Genomic DNA, 22,353 nt, shown 5'->3' with positions numbered 1-22,353 from the left:
TTTTTGTGTACTAAAAATTCAGAATTGTACAGCTGCATCAGTGCAAAGTTTTACCTGTTAACAGATCTGCCCCTTTTTTTACTATGGGCAAACTATTTTCCTCTAGCACCTAAGCTTAAGAACAGGATTGGAATGAAAACTAAACCTAATGCTTATAAGAACAGACCAAAGCTAGCTGTCAAAAAGTAGTATTGGGAGGAACAGGTAATGAAATATTTAAATGAATGTCACTTCTTAGCTCAGTTTTTGCATTGTATTTCTAGGGCTATCCTTTAGCCAGGTAAAATACAGCAGCCTAGACTCTTCCAGTTCAGAATTTACATGTGTGCTGCTTCCTGAGCTTATTCAGAGTGGAAAATAGGTATTTTCACCATTGAGGCCTTACATGTTTTGGGAATCAGCTACCCAGGATATTAACTCAGTTTTCTTCTGTCCTACTGGAGCCGGACTGAGCTGTTCCACTTCAGGAGCAGGACTTTGCCAACTAGAAGAGTACTGCTGCCTCTGGAGACTCTTCTGTAGAATTAATTTCTTGCAACAATTTAACAAATTCAGAATTAATGCTTGACAGATTTAAGTGAAAAGTATTTTCAATCTAATGGTTATCCGTTTTAATCTACTGCTAATTTGCATAACACTTAGTAGCCAAATGATGTTAACTCACTTCCACATCCTGACCTGACCTTCACTCACAATTCTTCCTTTTCAGCAATTCCTCAACTTGGTTCAATTCACTGCAAGATAATAATCAGTCCGAATCCTTCCTTCCTGAGCTTACACATATGGCTAATGGCTGCATTCACTGAAAACACTGCTCATGCTGGTACAGCTTTAATATTGCACTTGGCTCTCTTTTCTGTATTAACTAAAAAATAAGAACACCACCAGCAATGTTATATTACTCATGGTAACACTGTTAGGAAAACATTTCAGAAACAAAGTTTAACGTTCTACTACTTGCTGGAAAGCACTGAATTTTGACAAGCTCTTTTCTAATATTACAAGCTTTTCTGTGCCAAGTGGTTACATTACTAACCCAACCATCTAGAACATACAGCCTTTGATTTAGCTGTCAATTATATATTCTCCTAGCTATACCAGAGTATTTTAAGAGCCATGATCACACATGCACACAATTCAGGCCTAGTCATTATTGTAAACACTTAAGCTATTACACACTCCCACTTTCTTAGAGTATCAAAATACCTGGCCCGATATTCAATACTGATCAAATAATACAGAGATTATAATTTACAGACAAAACAGTAATGGCATAATTTGTTTATTGTATTGTGAGCATCAGTATATATTAGAGACAAAGAAAACATGACTTCCAGGACAAAAAAAAAAGAACAACCCTGGAGATTTAAAGTTTTGCTCAGTATCAATCATGGAGAACCTATAAATTATCTGCTGGAATGCTTTCAGCTCAAAAGCTTGGCTTCTACAATTACAGAACACTGAAGAATATAAGATGTTCTGGACCCCAAAAGCCACATACCTAAGGTTAAATTGTAAAAGACTTGAAAAGACACTAGGTAAAATCTATAAACTCGTTTTCTTCTGAGACAGATTGATCTTATCTCCAAGACTCAGGGCCATTCCCTGTAAGGAAAGGAAAGAAGAAATTCACAATTCAGATACTTCAAAATAACTTTATCTTATCTATATTAAAATGGAAGTTCCATATATAGAAATCTATGAAGTTAGTGGCATGGAAATTAAAGTATACAAATAAATGAACAATTAGAAATAATTATAGCGCACACTTCCTTAACACCAGGGTAAGGCTACATCTACATATATTATTGAAACAACGAAACTTAAATAAACTAACAACTGCTAAATCTGTTATCAATACAAAAGGCAAGAGAATTAAAAAAAAATAAGTCTTTTGACCTCCCACCAATTGAAAGTCTGCTGCCACTGGAGAAAATACATTTGTCAGTCCAGTTACTGAAATTCACCTGTTGAAAGTCTCAATGCCAATACTAGCACTCAATGCACTAAAGCTATAGAAAATCATTTAATCACAGAACTGTATTAATATTACATAGAACTGAAGAAATCTCAGAAGAAACTGCATGAATAAATCCATGTAATCAATACCAGAATGATGTCAAGATGCAACAATGCTGGCACATGTAATTAAATGCAGTCTTATATAAAAATGCCACTGTAAATATATCAGAAACGTTAATTTCAACCACTCCAAAATCTTTACAGTGACATCATATAAACCATATGGTTTCCTTGAATGTGAAATGTCAGGTAGCCCTTTATTGGTGCTGTTTAAAATACTTTTATCGATACACTTTTTTAAAATTTATTAAACAGTTCGAGATCTTGTACTTATTTTTAGTTGGGAGGTAGCAGTTCTAAAATCCTAAGCAGACTCATAGATGTACTGACAGAAAATAATCCTACTGAAAGACACTAGGTTTTGTTTTGCTGGTTTGAGAAAGAACTAGTGAACAGCTATTTCATGCATAAAATTTCTTTGTGTGAAATTGAAATGTGTAATTTAGTAGGAAACAGATCATGGAACCTTAGGGAGCATTTGCTCTTTATTTAAAAGCAAATGAAACATAACATCTTATTTGCAGTGCTACAGATAAAATAAGGACATTTTGGCCCAAGAGCCTATTTTATGATAATGCACTGGAAGAAAAGATCTTGAACATGTTTTTAGGGTATGATTACACCTAATTAGAAAGACATTCTTTCCTCACAAAATCTGCATAAGATAGTTTCAAAACTATGGTTAATGTTTCTATATTAATCTTCCCAAATTTTTTCCCATTTACCTGCTACTGTAAACCAACGTACATCAAAAAATCTGCATGTTTTTAGAGTACTTGGCACATTTTCTTAAAAATGACAAGGAAAACCAGTGCTCTAAGTATGTCATATTACCTGGCTCTTTGCACGGATTCGTATGTGACCAGTGACAGGCGCCTCTGGTCCAAGATGAATTGGCTTTTCAATGCTGACATTTGCAAGTGCATCTTCTCCAAATATGGAACGTGCGTAAAGATTGGCCGCCATAAAGCCACAATAACCAGAGAGTGCCTACGGAAAGCACATATGAACTCTTCAGAAAGGCCAAAATCCTTTACACACATTTTAATTCATCTTAGGTTAGCTAGGCACGCATCAGTATGTAATGTTTAAACTTCTTTGTTCACATGTGAGAACCATGCAATGGGAAACAGCGGTGGCCTTTTCCTAAAATTAATATTGGAAGATATGCAATCTACAGTATCCATCAAGACAAGGTAGGATGGCATTCTACAGTCTGATTTAATGAACAGCAAAATGGTAAAGAAGCCAAATAGTAGCAATAGCTACTATTCTTATTTTGGCTACTATACATATATTAGCTAGTAGGTATTACACATATTACATCTTAATAGCAAATAGCCATTGGATATATTTAGTTTGCTTCATAACAAAAAGGCTAAACTGGCAAAAGAAATGTAAATTTTGACAGAGAAGAAAGGAACTTGGAGCTACTGAGAAAAACCTTTATAAAAACAGATGGTCCCATGAAATCTATACTGCAGCTTAGCTACTATGAATTAGAACATTCTGATTTTCTAAACTGGGCAAGAAGTAGCTAAGGGGATTAAGCAACTAGTAATTTTGATATCACTAATTTGCTTTTACTCATTTTAGACCACTCATATAAAAAATATGAAGCATATGTAGTATTTCATACTGTAAGCAAGCACTTCTAATAGTAGTCATAGCCAATGCTAAATAATTTAAACAACAAAGCACACAAGCTAAAAAAAGTATCTAAAAGTCTCCAAGCAAATAGCTCACCTTCTCTGGAGTCAAGCATTTCATATTGGTCGACTTCAGTATGTGCTGTAAGTATTCATTTAGATCGACGATATTTGTATTGACTGTAACCTTCAAGAAGGGAAAAAAGGCAATTACATTAATTAGCACCTCAGGCATTACTGAAACCACTTCTTCGTCAGGGCTCTAATAAAGGCGACTACCATTACATTTCTCCTTGAGGAATGCCACATGCAACAAGCTAGAGGCACTTCCCATTATGTGGTGGCATTGTATGAAGTCTTCACCTCCAGCCATCCACTTGTTAAAGACTGAACATTTCATGTTATTACCATGGTTTATAAAATATATTAGGTGAGTATGATACTCTGCTGAACATGTACTCTCTACAGCAAATAGCGGACTTCTTGTCTGAAAACAGTTTACACGTTGCCAGAACAAGAAAAAGTAGTATCTAGTCCAATTTAACCAATGAAAAAAATATTACTTTCATGTTTCCTTTCCAGCAACAATGCTCTCTGGGCTGCCTTGGCTTCCTCATATTGAATATTGTGGATCTTGTTTAAATTGTTTTTTAATGTATCTCTTAGGAGTAGTTTACAAATTGCTAAGGCTTCACATACCATGTATTAAGATCTCTTGTTCACAAGTTCTGAGACTCTTAAATCTAGTCTCAAGTGAATACATGTAAATACACATAGCAACCAAGGCTACAGTTTATGTAAAACCTCCCACTGTTTTAATGTTGCTATTCTATTGAATTTTGTTGCTCTGTTGTATAAGATTATCTCCTTTGAACCCCTTTTTCACAGGTCTGTAGCAGTTTGGGCACCCTCTAATATTAAGCATACCCACCATTTTGTCAGTCTTAACACAGCATCCATAACTGCATGCTACAGCTGCATTGCAAAGTAATCAAGTGAAAGATACCCCTGCCCACAGCTGGACTAGATGACCTTCAAAAGGTCCCCTACAACCCAAATTCTATGATTTTTTTAATTTCTTTTTTTTTTTAAATAGCAACATTATTCAGAACTGGAGAGACTAAGCAGTATGAATAATTCTGCAGTCTCAGCATAAACATGCTTGTTGCTGTCTCACCTTTGAGTCAAAATACATAGCAGTCACCAATCAATTTGGACACCATACAGCAGATAAGGCTCAAGGCACATACCTCTTTTCTAAAAAAACCCTTAGTTACTGCATCACTAAGTTTGTAAAACAGGTAAGATAGCAATAAAAGAAGTTACCCGAGGCCAGCATCCAATGTGAATGTAGAATGAGGTTTATATCACAAGAGATAATGTTCATGTAATGACAGAATATAAAACAAGAAACAGAATTATACATCAACAAAAAACACAAACAGCATGCAAAAAATAAAACTAACTTTGTTTTCCCACTCAAATTCTGCCCACATCTGTCTGAACTCCGCATCTGTACAAGAAGCAGGCTGGATGTAATCCATGATGTCAATGTGAATATCACTGAGAACCACGCAGTTTCTGTCGCTGGCTGCTCCAGAGACATCATATACTGCAACATAAAACACAAACCACCCTAATGTTTAAAAAAGTGAATCTGCACTAAATAAGAATGCTCAGTTACCACATGCCAGTTAACAGCAGCCCCAATGTTTGGTCAGCCTCATTGCTGTCCTCTGTCCTCAAGGACTTTACCCAATTAGCACAGAATTTCTGAGTTACGTGTATTGTCTTTCAGGCGAGGCTGCCTAGCTCATTTCAAATCCAGACCTGGGTTCAAGTATGATGTTGACAAACATTCTAAAGGTAGCATGTCCTACCATAATTAAAAGCAATATACATTTTTCAAAAATCATCACAAAATAGTCACACATTGTAGATCATTCGATTTCCTCTCCCAGTATGAAGTTTTCAATTATTTTTGAGCTTATTAAACAGTTCAGAAATGCTACACATTAATGTTAATCTTGCACACTGAATTGGTTACTTACCAACATTACCAAAAATTATTCCATTTTCTGTTGAAGCAACTTTGACATTAGCTTTAATGTTTGCAAAATCATGTGGAGCAAGTGTCAGAGGAGATGGTTTTTCCACAAGTTTCAAGTCACCTGTGTAAAGAAATTGTATACTGTTAAAGCTCCCTGATCCCTATCTCCCAATGAATTTAGCTTTTGGACAACAGTTTATTTTCTTGTCATTCAATTCTAATGTCTACAGAGTTGCACTAAATACCACCACAAAGGTATTGGTTTTTTTGTTTGTGTTTTGTTATAGTTTGCTACCTGAAAGACAAAATAATTTGTTACATTAAAAATTTCAGTTAAAATAAAAAAAAACAAACCCCACTGAAAACAAATGCAAATACTGACTTAAATAGGCTTCAGATTGAACCTAGTATTACATTTTTAACAATCAGGAAATGCTTAGTTTTACCTTATGTTTTAACCACTGACAACATCGTAACACCTAATCCTACAGTCAAGCGTCTCAAAACCAAAGTTCAACGTCCAGTATTACACGCACTAAGCTATTTATAAACAGATCAAAGTATCACCTTGATTTGAATATAATTGTTCCCAGGACACAGGAAGAGTTGTATTTTTCCTAATCCTCTGGCAAGCAAAAGTCTTTAGTTCTATCAGACTGTGCAATTTGAGAATACAGCATGAACAGCATCAGCTCTATGCACAGGACTGATGCATCAAGTCAGTTTTTGCAATATATCTGAAGAGATCAACTGGGAAATACAGAATTTCACTTTACTGAGCTAATAAATAGAAAAATACAACCTATTAAGTAACACATTTGTTTTATTTACTCCACCACTAATCTGATCAAATGATGTACAAAAGATTAGGAGGAAGGTTATGCCCCTCCAGTCATATTTACATCAATTACAAGCATGTAACATGCGTCCCCCTAGTGTTGTAAACTTATTTCAAGTCCTGACTGCCAAAACAGAAGACAATAGGAAATTGTTCTTGGATTATCTGATCCAGTTCCTCCCCTAGAAGTTAATGAAACCTCACTATTGCTCCAGCAAGCCTCTGGTACAGCTGTTGGTAGAGGGAATGGTATCAGCTGAGCAAATGCAGTATATCTAGGTACTTCAAGCTGAGTGTAAGAACCACCTAGGGCAGATGACTTTCTCTTGCCTGACATTCGCTCCACACCAGTTTGCATTTTGTCCTCTTGTTCCGCGGTAACAGAGTAATGGGGAACAAGTGTATCAAAAATCCTGTCCATAATTTCAGGAAAAAGGGAGAAGGGGAAATGGAATGCTATTTTTCTAGTGAAAAAAGCATGAAGAAATTCAAAATCTTACTACAGTTTGTATCATCAGACAGTATTGTCAGTGCCAGTGGAGATAAGTCTTGCACCTTTTGGAAGAAAAATGTGTTTTTAAAGGCATTCAAAAACATCCTTTTGAAATGGCAACTAGCTGGCATAAATCTGTAAGTATTTAGAAGTGTTTCAGAAACTCCTTAAAACTGGTTGCCAATGGCCAGCACCTCACTGCTGCTCAGCGGTTGCTTGGTTTCCACCAGCACTCCTTACCTAGCGTGGCTAGTTCCAGCGTGCAGTTCTGCAGAGTATCACTGGTCTGGTTGACCACAAGTACATCTAGCACAATGTCATACTGATTGACATGGACATAGGCTTCTGCATAGACAGGGTCTGAGAAACCTGTCAGTTGAGTAACCTGTGGAAGAAAAGAGTTTAAGGTATTTTTCTTCTCATAAACCAGTTTAAAACATGGAATTATGTCAAACTGACAAAAAAAAAAAAAGAATAAAGTAAAACTAAGCCCATTACTCTTTAACATGAGCCTCCAAATCAAGCAGGTGTGCAAAGAGCTTTTAATTTCACAGAACTAACTTACTAGTAAGAAAGAAGGAACAATATAAAGACACTGAAAAAAAAATCATCACAAGTTTTGCCTACAAAATAGTATTTAAAGAAGTTGTGATGTTTAGGAAATGTAAAGCTCATGCCTAGGTCTTCCAAAATAAAGAGATTTCATTGATTTATAGCTAAGTACACCGTGACTGTCCATATTATTCACACAAATTTTAATTGTAGCCCTCCTTCACATATTCTTTTCCATATACATAATAATTATAAAACCTTTCTGGATTAAAAGTATTAAGAACACCAAAGTTCCTAAAATACAGACTGTAACACCATTTATTCTTAAGAAGGTAAGCAGGACAAAGAAATGCTGACTTAAAATGAAAACATAACTTTAAAAAGTAAAAAGAATTCACGATCTGAGACTTTTAAAGAATAAAATTCTGGGGTTTTAACTCTTAATTAATGAATGGATCAAGAGATTTCTTCTCTTTGGACCTTCTCTGCAGGTCCTGGTAATCACCAGCAAAAAAAAGGTATAAAGAGTGAAACCGTACCGCACTGCACTTGGCAACAGGCTATGGCAGCCAAGGAAAGAAAGGGATTCTTAATTGCTTGTGACATCCCTGCTCCTTTCCCTGTGAACCGTACTGGGGGCTCTTCAGACCAGCAAACAATCTTAATTTCTTCTCCCCATGCCACCAGCTCAACACTCTCCAATTCTCCTCCTTATTCTTCCCCTCCCACGTGAAGAAGGTAACAACTTTAAGCACAAGGGCTTTTCTCTTTCTGCTGATCCTAACCAAAAAATACCTGGGTCTTTCCAATCATCATTAGCTGCAGCCCGCGATTCCCAAAGCTGATCCTGTGCACAAGCAGCACAACGTGTATATAACCAAACCACTGACTTTCACGTTACCTTATTAAGTTTGGATGCAAGAGGATCGGCAGCCTCTTTCCTCTGTGTGTTCCCCATTGCTGCCAGAAGGCTGAGTTGAAACTGGTCTTCTTTTGAGCTCATTTCATTTTTAGCAGTAAGTTGCATGAAGGAAATGGGATCATCCGGCTGAACCATCACATTCCTCTTCTCAGATTCTTTCTGCAGGAAGAGAAATATTCAAGAATTCCCAGTGAATTCCATTCCTTTACACAGAAACACAGTCAAATAATGGTTGGCTTACACAGAGTCAAATGATGACATTTCTGGGACCAGCTTGGATGTGAACAGCTGTAACAAACTCCAAGTGTTACACGTTTATAATAGCTCACCTTCTGGGAAAGTTTCTCCTCTTCTAGCTTAGCTGACAGCATATGAGAGAGAGACTGCCTGCATTCTTTGTTAAAAATATCGTTCATGAGGGGAGAACATTCTGACAAAACTTTCAAACACAAGGAAATACGATCCACATCATCATCTGTAATTGGCTTCTTGGGAAGAGACGACTTTCCCAAATGGAGAATAGTGGCCATCAACAGCATAGCTTCAGCAATAAAGGACTACGGAGGAGGACAAAGGAAAGAGAATGGAAGGAGGTTATTGCATTTTATACAGCCTTACAATTTACAAAAAGGTGCACATAAATCATAAAATCTCTGAACAGATTATTTTTTTGTACTTGTTATCCAGAAACCAAACATCATGACTTAGAGACTGTCTACGCAGAGAGGCTGGAAAGCAGTAGGTCCTGTTTGTGACTCAAGTTATCATTATTAACCAATCACTAACTGGCACTTCACTTTGGACTTAACCCATTTTGCATCTGTTTAAAAGAAGAGAGGCAACAAGAAGCTCATTTTCACAAGTACCGTGAAACAATAGATGACTTACATTTTGCTTCTTCTTTTCCTGAACTAGTGACACGTATCGTAAAGCAATCTTAGTTAAAGTTGTAGCAAGGGAAGCTGCAACAAAGAAATCGCCATCAAGCAGGAATCCCCGTAATGGAGGTCTGCAAAGACAAATGATAATCAGAAAACTAGCTTTGGACAATGCTCTTTAGCCTACTTATCTTCATACCATAACATCCGTACTGTACAAACAAAACAAGCTTGAAAGGTCTCAGAAGTTGTTTTTTATTTACTCTAGAAGAAATTTTCCACATACAGAGATACTCACAAGTCACGTAACCATTTCCACACAGAATACGGAGTGAAGTAAAAAGTGTAATGTATAATAATTTCATTGTAGCTCGGAGATGATAATGACTAGTCAAGATGAAGTAGCCCATTTGCAGTAATTAAGGAAATACAGCAATTGTTCTAGCTACCAATAAACTAAACTACAGCAAGGTGATATTAAGAAAAAAAATTCATCTAAAGGCAACATCTCTGTATCCAATTAAAATTGTGAGGGAACTTTATGTATAAATTATAAAGAATCAACTAGAATTTAGAATACCATAATTAATAATGTCTTTTTTGATACACAGTAAGCTTTGATTACAAATTCTAAGCAATTAGGCATCTTCCTGCACCAAGATGATGATATCTAATAATACAACAGGAAGTTACCTCAACCACTAAACTCAGTATGAGAGAGAATACCACTTAACTAAAAAAAGTAATTAACCAAGTCACTCCAGGCCTAGTAAGACATCCTAAATACCTGTCTTCTTCCTTTTTGGCCGGTCGGGAACTACTGAGAGCACTCTGTGTTGCGTAAGTGCCCATCTCTGTCACCAGTTTCTGGGCTGGACCCACAGACACCTCTTCTTCAGGTTTTAGCTCACCAGCTTCTTTTTTGATTTCAGATTCTACTATTGGGATCTAGAAATGAACAGGAAACAATCATTACAATTAATAAAAAAAAAAAAAGATAGTTTTGTTCTGCAGAAGGTTTTAACAAAAATTATCCACATTGTTAGGTTTTTATAAGTAAAAGGTCAGTTACATTGCCACAGTTTTGACCGAATTTGAAACAGGCAGATGTTGAAACATATACAGAAGCCTCCTACCTATGCAACAAAGCTCAGATTGTACAGATTGTCTTAGATCCCTCTCAGAACAACCCAGACTTTAAAGCACTCTTTTAGTAGGTAGAAATAAACCATATCTTAAAGCTGCCGTAAGTTTTTTTTACTTTAGATTTCTTGTGCATATGCCATTACATAACACAAGAGCTCATACCCTGTTGCAACTTACAGGATCTTTTAAAAATATTTTTTTTCTTAGAAAACATACTGCATAACAGTAAGTAAAACCACAAAGAGCTAACCTATCAAAGTAAACACACCTCTCCAAGTGATCTGCGAACTTCTGTCATTACACTTTGTATATCTTCCTTTGTGCTGCAATATTCTCCAAGGATCCACAAAGCTCCTCGATAAATCCTAAGACAAGAACAGTAACTTAAGTCATGCTTTCATGATATACTCAAACCAGCATCTTTTTTGGTCAGGTGGTAAAAGCCAGTCTCAACAAATACAGAAGGATGTGACTGACAGAAAGCAAGTTCGATCAAAAGCAGTCACCCTTTCAGCCTTAGTAAATTAACGAACAAGTATATCAAATGAGATATATCCTCTGCTACAACTTTATCTCCATCTGTGTTAATCCTGATATTCACAAAATTAAATTTCTTTATGATCATAATGAAATAACTCTACTATATGTGAATTACGTCAGTTGAAGTTTCTCCAGGTAACCAAGACAAATTTTTCCTTCATATAGGAGAAAATGAAAAACAAGAACACAAATTAAGATCTGGAAAAAAAAAAAACCAGCAAAGCTTCAGAGGGTTTTTTTCCCACTTCATGAGATGATGATGGAGATAGGATTCGGACTGTCTGCGTATTGGAAGAATGGCAGAGCAGTGTCCTGATACATAGAAGTTCTCATATGACTTCACCTTTGCAGATCCATCAGAAAAACAAGTTTTTAGAGCGCTGAAAAGTACTAAAGAAGCTTTGCAGATTGCAAAGCCCAGACTGTGTTAGATTGGGTTTTCTAATAGATGTACAGTTAAGTATTTCCAGTTGCCTTCAAGTGCCAATTCCTGCTGCAGTCATCCCTTAGTAACTCTGTTTTATCAAACATAGCATTCAGAGACAGCCTTCATCAACAACGGCATCTTCTAGCAAGTGGAAATATAACTACCAATGGCACCATAAAAATGAAATTTGAATACATTTTCTTCATTCAATGCAACAAGCACTCAATGCATCTTGTGTACAAGTAGGCAAGAAGGAAGCTGTACCTAGAAGTGATCTATGCCCAAAATATCCCAGCTTCAGTTATTCTTTGTGTATGGATTGCAAGGATTTTCATACCTTTTTAATGACAATATATATTCAATGCAAGTGAGCCACAGGGTGCTCCAATGTCTGTTTGATATCATATTTTGGACTCACTTGACAGATTTAATAGCGTGAAAGACTTCAAGCATCTTCTCAACAATGAGAGGTCTGAGGTTATCAAATCGCTGGATCGCTTCCCGCACAAACTCCAAGACATCAGCAGCTGCCGCTTCATTATTATCACTAAGGAACTCCATCAACTGGCACGAAAGAGTGAACATGAGCACAAACAGCAGCATGGCTAAGTTTGTATAATAGTATTTTCCTTCTACATTCAGAAAAATAAAACTGCATTTAGATCTCCCATTAAACAAAGCTGAAAATAAACAACCTTAAGTACATTCCAAACAATCACCAATTATCATAATCCCCAAATTGTTTGTCTAATGATACAAATTATTGCACTTTTAAGTAAAGGTACTCTTCAGCTCATGTTCTTCAAAAATTTTAAAAATAAAGTCTCAAAAGGCAAACAACTACATCAAAAGTCCTCTGTTTCTTTAGGGATTAAAAATAGTCTTGCTTCATGTGAGGCCACTGTTAGAAACATCCCAGCTTCACTTATTCTCTAGGTTTTGGGTATAGCTAGAACATATTTTATGACAACATAATTAAACATTTGCATACCACTGGAATAACATTCGCAGCCATATCTGGAAACCGAACACTACAGGAATGCAATGTACGAACAAGCAGCTGTCTATACTTGTCTGTATCTTCATGCTCTGTCACATTATTAGTTTTAATCACTTCCTTCTTCAGAACAATCACAAGCTGCAGAAAAGATCAAATCAAATTGATGAAATTCATGTATTTTTCCAAAGAATAAAAAATAGTGTAATTAAACAAAAGTAACATGTATTTCACCTCCTCTACGTTTCTTGAAGAGACAAGATCCAGGGCCAGTTGAAGGGTTTTTTTGCGCACTTCTAGATCTGGGGTACTCAACACTCTCAGGATGTCCATAACTAGATCCTGAAACAATAACAAAACGGTAACTACTTCATTGCTTTAAATGACTTCCTTTTCATATAAGTCTAATTATTAGTTCTCAGTGGTTTTCAAAGACTTTTCTGGACACACAGTATATAACGTAGTAACAAACAAGATTTTCTGGGCATTAGGAACTTCAGAGTGTTCATTTAACACATTCCACATTTACATAAAAGACTACCACTCAAGCTACATTAAGCCTTACAATCAAGACAGTATTTGCCGTTAATTCTTACGCAGACAATAAAAGCAGCAAGTCATAGATATAAAAGTCCATCCCATATGCTTTTACCAAAAATATATCAACAGAAGATTCAAACTTCAGAAGTACATTTTTCCATACATCACAACACCCAGAAGTTTTGTTTAGGAAAGAAAAGCCTTCAATAAGCTTGCAGGAAAAGGGACAGATAACACACCTGTAACACTCGTTCATGGGAGGGGTGCTCCTTTAATTCAATCAACCGATCCAAAACAATCAGTTTCACATTATTATCACTTTCTTTAATAATCAAATCTATGTAGCATTGGGCAGCTGCCTAAAATTAAAAGGATCAAAAATATTATTTAAGTAATGAAGAGAATAAACTGGCAAATTTCTGAGAGCAATTCAGGAAAAGACACCTTCCACATTACTATTAAAGCAACTACTCAAAAGAGTTGGCACAGAAATGAACCTGAGAACAGACTTTAAAACTTCCTGGTCCACTGTAAGCATCAATTCCACCACCATTTTACAAAAACTGCACAGGAAAGCTCACAATGGCATCAGCTTACAAACACAGACTTGATTTCAAATTCAAAGAAAGTCATAAAGAGATCAATGTTCTGGCATGCTTTGAGTCACCACTTAAGTACACAACAGGGCATGAAAACAGATTTAAAACAGTTGCCAGTGTTAGCGTATCTAGGTATGATTTTAATGACAGCTTCTACATATAATATTCCTGCTCAATAAAAACTACTACATGAAAGCAAGAACGCTGGAATTAATACTCCTCCTGATCTTTTCAGACTACTATTAAAAATGCTTTTCCTTTAAATCTAGGCTTGCATATTCTATTTTTTAAATTTCCATACAAGTTCAAAATTTCTGTGTGATCTCAAATAATCAGCTGTACAAACATAAATCTAGGAACCCAAGGTCAATCAGTAATCAGTGTAAATTTTCACTGCTTTATGCTTCCACCCTGGTCTGAGAAGAGTAATATTTATGAGCAAAGTCAGTCATGCAGCCTCTGCAGATCTTCAGCTTTAGCCTACTTTGTATGTACTAGTACACACACCAGTATTCCAAGAAGTTTGCAGGTTGGCACCAACTACTGTACAACAGTTTGCACAGTATTCAAGCTTGTCCCCTACCAAAGCGGCATGAAGTTCACTAGCTGCAGGTCTGCAAAATACCGTCTCATCCTTCCTTTGTGATCAGTTTTAAGAGATATTTTAAGACAGTTTCACATATGAAATGTTAAACACCCCATATTACTAACGCCTTCGCTCTTTCAAAGTACCAGTGTACAGCATACAGTATTCATTGCAGTGCACTAAGAGCTACTGAAACATCTGAAAACATCACTTTTATACCTTGATTGCTGTTGGTGCACTGGAGAGTGTAACTAGAGTACCTGCAGCTTCATACTTCACTGCAGGACTCGATGACTGCAGTAAGTTGTAGATGCAGCGAATAAACCGAGCTCTCTCTGATGGATTTGCGTGACAGACCTAGACAAGAACAATGCATAATTGACAGATAAAGAAAAAAAACAAAATAGCAATCGCATAGCTTAATTGCTCCATTATCTTACAAGGAGAAAATAAAGCAAAAGGCGATGACCTTTTCTGGGGATAGGAAGTGTCACTCAGAGTTGTAAAACTCTAATTGCAAAAAGCTATTAAAAAGCTATTATTGATAATTCCATGCAATGCTACAAGGTCTTAAAATCTCAGACCAAAAGGAAGGGCATAGCCTCTACTAGCTTTTGCGACAGATGCCCTGCTCATGTCCATGAAAAACAGTCTGATAATACACAGTCCACATCACGGCAAATCAGGCAAGACGTATTGCTCTGTAGCGGGCACACTTGAGCAGTTTATTGTTTCAAGAGACAAATATTATTCAGCTCTACTAAACAATGACATTTTCCTGACACGGACTAAATGCTAGCTATAATGTCTTTTCCAGCAACACTCTCTCTCTTTTAAAAAGGAGTCTAATACCATCTACCATGTACATTTATTTTAAACATGCCACAGCCATTTCCCTTTTACCTTATAGATTAGTTCAACAATAACCAACTGCAGAATGTCACCAAATGTCTGGACTTGGTCAATACAGGTGCTCAAATAATCCAAAGCTCGATCCTATACAAATAAAAGATACATTATTCTAAAGTATTCTGAGTTTGCCCACCCAGCTATATTTTAAATCAAAACACATTTTAAAAATCAAAATACAAACCAGCATATATTCAACCTTCAACTTTAAATGTAAAATAATTTTCAAAAACACTGCAAACCTGAAGAGCAAATTAATCCATTCTGTCTATAAAACTGAAAAACCAGAAACAAAACTAATGGTAATCAGGCACAAAAGGCAACTGCCTGTAGTGCAAAGAATCCAAAACACTAGACAGAAATAGCTATTTCTTTCTCTTGACTACAAAGGTATAAAACAGCAGGTAATGGAGCACTTCTCAGTCTGGTTACGCTCACTTGGCAAAACTAATTACAGTTTTCAGCACCAAGATATGCCTTCACCAAATACAGTAATTCTCCTTTAAAATGAAAACAGCACTAAAGACCTACTTTAACTTTTCCAGTTACCCAATATTCCACAAACGGGTTAATGCTATCATATATGTTTCTTTTATCAATATAAATAGTCAATACTACCAACAAAGTACTGTCTAGTTACCTAGCACATTTTCAAGTTGTAAACTGAATGAGTTTGAGTACCCTTACCTGATCTGCATGAATTAGCATCATAAATGCGTTTCTTTTGCAGCTTGCATCTTTCTCGTTCACCAAAAAATCATGGATCAGTTCAGGAGCATCAGGTATAAGATGTTCAAAATTTCTTTTTTTAAAAAAAAACAACAACATAAATAAAAGAACTACTGGTAAGGAGCAGAAACTAAGGCTTAAGTGTATATCCTAAATACAAGTGTTTACAAAAATGCAAAAAGCATAAAATGGCAATACATAGCCTTGTGTAGCTATTTGAAACTACGGAGAGACTCAAGGAGCTTTAAAAAAATTTTTAGCATGGCAGCTACCCCATCAATGATTTCTGTTAACAGTAACATTCAGCTACACTGTTCAGGTAACAACTGCAATGACGTTTAGTATATAGCTGCAGTACAAGAAGAAAATTTCACTTCAAATAAATCTATATATGCATATTTCTGCAAGGATTCTTCTAGATCTATGGTTGTGGACAATGGCTAAGATTAATAACATTTAGATCACTAAGGAAGGCATTTGCCCATTAGAATTAACTTGCAATATAAGGACCTCAGTCACGTTTGGAAAAACTAAAGGTACTGCTGCTGCTTCCTCAAGCAAGTCCATTATACAGATGAGAAAAAGCAAACAAGCAAAAAAACCCACAACCCCAAACACCACATGATAAACGTTTATGAGATCTCAAAAGCTATCCAGATCACTAAAGCCAGCATTGGTCCTCTGTATCCATGACTGCAAATACTTTCTGGCATTTACCTATAAATGGTGTAAATTGCAAGAACTGCATTTCTGCGCACATAGCTGTGACGATGTTCTAGACATGCACGAATGGCTGGCATCAAAGGCTCCAGCAGTTCTGCTTCTTTTAGCTTACAAAGAAAACGGAGAGTAGAGCCTCGGATAAATTCATTTGGGTGCTGAAGATCCTAAAATCAACAAGAAACATATTTGAAATGCCAGACTTTTCAGCCTCATTGTTAAGCTCAGATGAACACACTTGCCAGCCTCCTCCCACACTCAGCTTCCAGTGGCACAGCTTCCCAACATCCACAATGACACGCCACCGTCTCCTCAGGAAACACCTTCTTAAAATGCTGCTGCCCCACAATATTTAAAAATGTGTATTTCTGTGTAGTGAAACTTACAAAGCCTGTGGATTTTTTTCCTGCATTGTATGTGTTTTCTCCAATTGCTAAGGCTATGAAAGCTTACCCCACAGCCATTCCTGCACACTGGACACGAACCTCTAGTCTGTATTAGTTCACCTGCTTCTGACCCATTCCCAAAGAAGCTGAGGGACTTTATTATCTTTGTGAAAGAGTGTCTCCCAAATATACAACAATGAAATTATTCCAAAATTAGTGTCCTTTTATGACCCATGGTTTGTCCCTAGACACTATGAGGACGGTAACTAGATTATTCCTCATCTTTGAGGTTCACTGGCTTGGAAACTAAGACAATAAATTTTTGTTAAGTCGCAATAGTAAAAGAACACATAAAAAACCCTTGGTGGTAGGTCTGCTGGTTATCTATAATTATCCAGCTCCGAAGCACTAAAACCTAACGGTTAGGAAGAAAACGCCGAGCATAAACCATTTTTATATTTATTAAGTAACAAAAAATGAGATACTTTATAGAAAGATCTGGTATAGAAACATAAGCAATGAAAGAAACAATGGGCTACCTTTCTGTATGCATCACACACAAGGATCATTTCCTGCAAAAGCCTGCCATCTGGTGTGGTCTTTGGCACTATCTCCCAAAAGACAAGCAGCAGTTTTTTGATGGTATGATCTTGGAGAGGCAGTACAAAACGTATGATGGTCATCAGAAGCCCGGGTAATTTTTCACCATTCAGAATCATAATGATTACTTTCTTCAAGGCCTCTGTCTTCAACTTGACATCTCCTTTTTCTAGAGGAGGAGGAAATTAAATCAGGAAGGCTAACATGTCACAGTTACTTTAAACAGGAACATGAACTTCAATGTCAGAAGATCCAAACCCACTCTGAAAGCACGCAATATAGCATATCAATAAAATTCACACCCTTACTTCTACTAAAAGGACAAAGAGGAAGCAAGAAAGATTTAAAAAGTATGGAGTTCAGACTTAAATCTAGGATCAACATATTGGAATTAACAGAGTTCAACAAATTTCATGGCAGTTTCAATGCTTAAATTTAAACAGCCTTTTATACCAGGATACTACAATGTGCTTTGATGTCATATGTATACTAAATAAAAACACTGCCATTAATGCCAGCAAGATACAGCAGCGCATTCAACAGTGATAAGACAACTTGTTGCTTATCATTACGTTACTTAAATCTACCTTAGCCCAAACAGGTACTATTTCAAAGAGAAAACCAGAAAAAGATTTCAAGTTTTCACACAGACCGAGGGGGGGAAGAAAACCCAACAAAACTAAAACATGTAAGATAAATATCACAAAGCTTCTTAAAACACAGCAAACAGAGGAATGCACACATTTTGAAAATCAACAGAAGGAAATAAACATCAAATTGACCTGTTTTGAGTTTATAAAGCATACACAATATTCTAGGAAAGGTACAATGAGAGAATATAAGAATAATTCAGGTAAGATGCAGTATCCTTCAAATCATTCTCCATTACTTGCCTAGGTCATTTTTTAAGCTGATTTCAGAAGGTGGTTCTGAATCCATTGGAACATTGATTAACGTGTAACACACATTCTCTGCAGCAGTCATGGTTCTTGGTTACAGAAGTTTTCTCAATGGAAGAATTATTTTGACACAAGTATCAGGCAACCTAAAACACAAGCACACAAAGCCATCCTAAAGTGAAGAGAATTTATTAACCAACACAAAAATGTTTTACAACTCACTCAATGATTTGAAGGGATTGCTGGGTTTCTTGAGAAGCCACATTCAAAAGCCTTCTCAACTTTCTCTTACACTAAAATATTCCTCTTAGCACCGAAAAACGAAATTTCCCAAATAAAAATAAAAATAAAAATAAAAATGAAAGAAATATTTCCAATACTTAAGGCATGGTCAGAGGTAACAGAAGTGTACAGACACCTGATGGCAGCTAAACGGATGCAGCAGCTTTTCCATCACCTACTTACCCCCTGCTCCCAGTTATATATTCCCACTGCCTTCCCTGCAGTCCTGTGCCCCTCCAGGTGAACTGGCCCAAGCTGCAAAATCAGCTGAAAAATCACAGGAATAATAATAAAAAAAGACTAAAAAAGCAGAAGAGTTTTTGACTTGTTTAACAAGCTGAATTAGCCTATGAAGGAAACCTTGAAGATAAGGACAAGATCCAACTGAGCAGAAACCAAGTGAAAAGGCAACATGTGGAGAGGGAAGCAAGACTGTACTTTTACCAGCCAAGGATCATCAGACCAGCTCAACTCTACTGTCTAACTGCTCTGCTAGGCATTAGAGGGAAGTATTTTTTATGGTGAAAAAGCACGACAAGGTTACAGATCTAGCAAAGCTGCTATATGGCTGACAGTTCAGGTAACAAAATCAGCAATTAAGCTCCATCCTCATTCTCATGGTTGTTTCTTCCTTATATAACAGACATCTAGGATCAAATAAAACTTTTTATTTCATTTCTTAAATAATGAAAAACGCTCAGGTTTGTGCTTGCTCAGTTAATGCCATAATACCCTACTTACAAGCACAATAAAGAAAACTGGTGATTACATGAGCAATTTTGTATTTTCTACAGAAAAAAATTATAGAAAAATTACTTCATGCCTTTATTGCTATTGATTTTCTGGAAGTCTTAGACTGAGTTTAAGAAGTCATTTAAATAAGGAAGATGCCTTTTTACTTTCAATTACAATATGTACCTCAGTCAATGTGTAAAAGCACATTTTTATATACTTAATAACTAATAATAGAGCCAACTATTATTATTAATAATAGAGAACCGAACAAACTGATTCCCATCAAAGGTTGTAATTTACATAAAGATGAAAACACTAAACTCTCCAACTCAATCTATGCTTTCACTGCAGATCACTTTTTCTCAAAATTGAATGATCCCGCACAGGGACACACATCTGTGACAAACTTTCAACAACATGCCCGTTTAAGTTACCGTCTGGGGACACCAGATCCTATCCCCACATCACCTCTTTTATCTGTGCGGACAACTTTTGAGATGTAAACCCTGTAAACTCTCCACTGCCACCTTATTTTTGAAACAGTAAGAAAAATAAACTGACAGACCAGCAAACACCCATTCCCAGCCTGGTTAAACGCAGCACCCCACAAGTAGCTCTGACGAGAGAGAAGGTGGGACGTGGCGCGGCAGTGCTTGAACGAGCACTTGAGACACTACACAAGCTGGTATTGGGTTCAAAGTCCCTTTTCTCATCGAATGGACACCTAGAGAACTTCTGGCTGAACAGTGAGCAGGTAAGTTGTGCTGACTTGGGCTGCCGCCTCTTTCTACACAAGACAACGCAACTAGAACTGTACCACAACTACTACCCAAAAATATAACTGCAATACATACTTTTTTTAAAAACACCTCTTTCTGTTACGAATTGTAGATTTTTAAGGCTAAGATTCTTCAAGCTCACCGTTTACAAATATCTACATAAACAATCATGCTCATTTTTAGAAATCCAGCTGTTTTCTTGCCTCTTTTTGCACACTTTTTCCATACTGTTGCTCAAAACTCCCGTCTCAAAGCCCTACAGCTAACACCTTCACCTCTAGTAACAACTCAGACCACAAAGTGGATCTTTGTGAAAAGTAGACCAGGTATCTTTACTTATACAAAGGTCTCAACCGCAGAAATTCTCCCAAAAATCCCAGCCAAACTGGTCTCTGAAACATGAAAATGTGGAGTGCATTTTAGGCTCTGAAAAGCAGCAGTGAAAACCAACCCTCCTAAAATGAGAGCTGGAAGACTTGGCAGAGAGAATGGCCACCAAGTCTTCCTCCCTGCAAGGCACCAAGCCTTGAAATGACAGTTTCATCTTACAGAGGATCACCACATACAGAGTATCTACAGAAGAAAATTGAAAGCTACAGTTTATACAACACAGGGTGACAAAAGTCCACACTTGCTCACCAACCTGGGGAGCTGTACAACCCGGGGGCTACCTGATGAACCAAAACCCTGTGAAAGCATTGCTTTATTAGTGTGTGACCTACAATATATAACGTAAAGACACTTACTAAAAAAATCCTAAAGTATAGCCTGTTGAGGGAGATCTATGCCTTAATTTTCCAGGTGCTTTTAGCGCTAAGTTAAAACTGCAAAGATGTAGCTGCCCCTGCCTGCCTGCCACTACCCTGAAGAAACCCGGAGCCCTACAGCCGCGCAGCAGCCCCTCTCCGGGAAGCCCCGCCACAAAGGGCCCAAGCCCCCGCAGGCCCCGGTCAAGCAGCGCTGGGCCTCCCCTGAGGGACCCCCCTGGAAGATATCAGCGGGGCCTTGAGGCCTCGGGCCTGCGGGCCCCACCGGAGCCACGGCACCACCCCGGCCCCAACCGCTCCGAGGTACCAGCCTCCCCCCCTCTACCCCTGGGAGGCCGCAAGGTTCCGTACTCGGTGGCGTGGCGGCCCGGTGCGGTGGAGTTAGCCCCGGGTGCGGAGCTCTGCCCGCGGCGCTCCCGCTCCGGCGATGGCTGACGTGGAGCCGCTCCTTCCTCAGGCCACATCGATAGTACGGCGGCCCCAGCGGGACACGCCTCACGCCCGCATGGAAACGCGAAAGGGGCGGGGCCGCCCGGCGGCCCCGCCTCTTTCGCGTTACCGTGCGGGCGGGTGTGCGCGCCGGAGTGCCACGAAGGCGGGAGCCGGGGCTTGCGCCTCTGACGTCACGGACACGTGAGAGATACGTCAGCGCTGCGGCGGGGTGGAGTTTCCCGCGCAGGCAGGAAGGCGGGCTCGGACCCCCCGGGACACCCTCCGTAAACATTGCCAGAGGGGAAAAAAAATTAAAATCCAATAAAAATAAAACAAAACAAACCAGCTCACAGGGCAAAACCCCCCCCCCCAACAAACAACCAAAAATAAATGAGTGGATAAATAAGGGAAAATAATTCGAGAAAAGGAAAATAAGTATTTAAAAAAAAATTAATAATTATAAGCAGCTTTGTCTAGTGCTTAAAACCACATACACAGCCCTGGCTTTTTTTGGATTTTCTTTTTTTTTTAATGTATCATTATCTATTATTTAATATTTTATTATGTATATTTTTATATTGTTGTATTATCTATGTATATTTATATTTGTTATATTTGTATCTATTTATGTATTTTGTATAGTTTGCTATTTTTACATGGATCCAACACAGTATTTTAAAGCCTGTTCCAAACAGCGCCATGCTTTATTAATTAATAAATACCAAATGCAAGGTTTCTGCCTTAAAAAAAAAAAAAAAAAAAAAGTACATTGAGCAGGATATCAAACCCCCCCGAGTCCACGCCAAAAATTTCTTA

The 22,353-nt window shown here is 37.5% G+C and overlaps 1 protein-coding gene across 2 annotated transcripts; it reads right to left on the bottom strand.

Annotated features, from left to right (window-relative positions):
- Positions 1-1,266: 1,266 nt before the first annotated feature.
- On the bottom strand, positions 1,267-21,613 carry COPB1 (COPI coat complex subunit beta 1). 2 transcript variants are annotated; one of them, XM_027785000.2, is made up of 23 exons: positions 21,457-21,612; positions 19,008-19,091; positions 18,537-18,688; positions 17,583-17,812; positions 16,655-16,824; positions 15,896-16,010; positions 15,203-15,295; positions 14,519-14,656; positions 13,354-13,473; positions 12,809-12,916; positions 12,569-12,715; positions 11,996-12,141; positions 10,879-10,975; positions 10,252-10,412; positions 9,475-9,595; positions 8,916-9,143; positions 8,566-8,745; positions 7,353-7,497; positions 5,783-5,902; positions 5,198-5,343; positions 3,829-3,918; positions 2,917-3,072; positions 1,267-1,605 (listed from the first exon to the last, which is right to left on the bottom strand). In XM_027785000.2, the coding sequence occupies exons 3-23, from the start codon at positions 18,625-18,627 to the stop codon at positions 1,546-1,548; spliced, it is 2,862 nt and encodes a 953-aa protein (XP_027640801.1). In that variant the 5' UTR covers positions 18,628-18,688; positions 19,008-19,091; positions 21,457-21,612; the 3' UTR covers positions 1,267-1,545. The 2 variants fall into 2 exon arrangements, with proteins under 2 accessions (XP_027640801.1, XP_005236332.1); XM_005236275.4 differs by lacking the exon at positions 19,008-19,091 and having other exon boundaries at positions 21,457-21,613.
- Between the last annotated feature and the right edge of the window lie 740 nt (positions 21,614-22,353).

This window comes from Falco peregrinus, chromosome 9, assembly GCF_023634155.1.
Source record: "Falco peregrinus isolate bFalPer1 chromosome 9, bFalPer1.pri, whole genome shotgun sequence".
Classification (NCBI taxonomy): Eukaryota; Metazoa; Chordata; class Aves; order Falconiformes; family Falconidae; genus Falco; species Falco peregrinus.
Note: the sequence above shows the minus strand (reverse complement) of the source record. Positions and strands in the feature narration are given on the sequence as shown.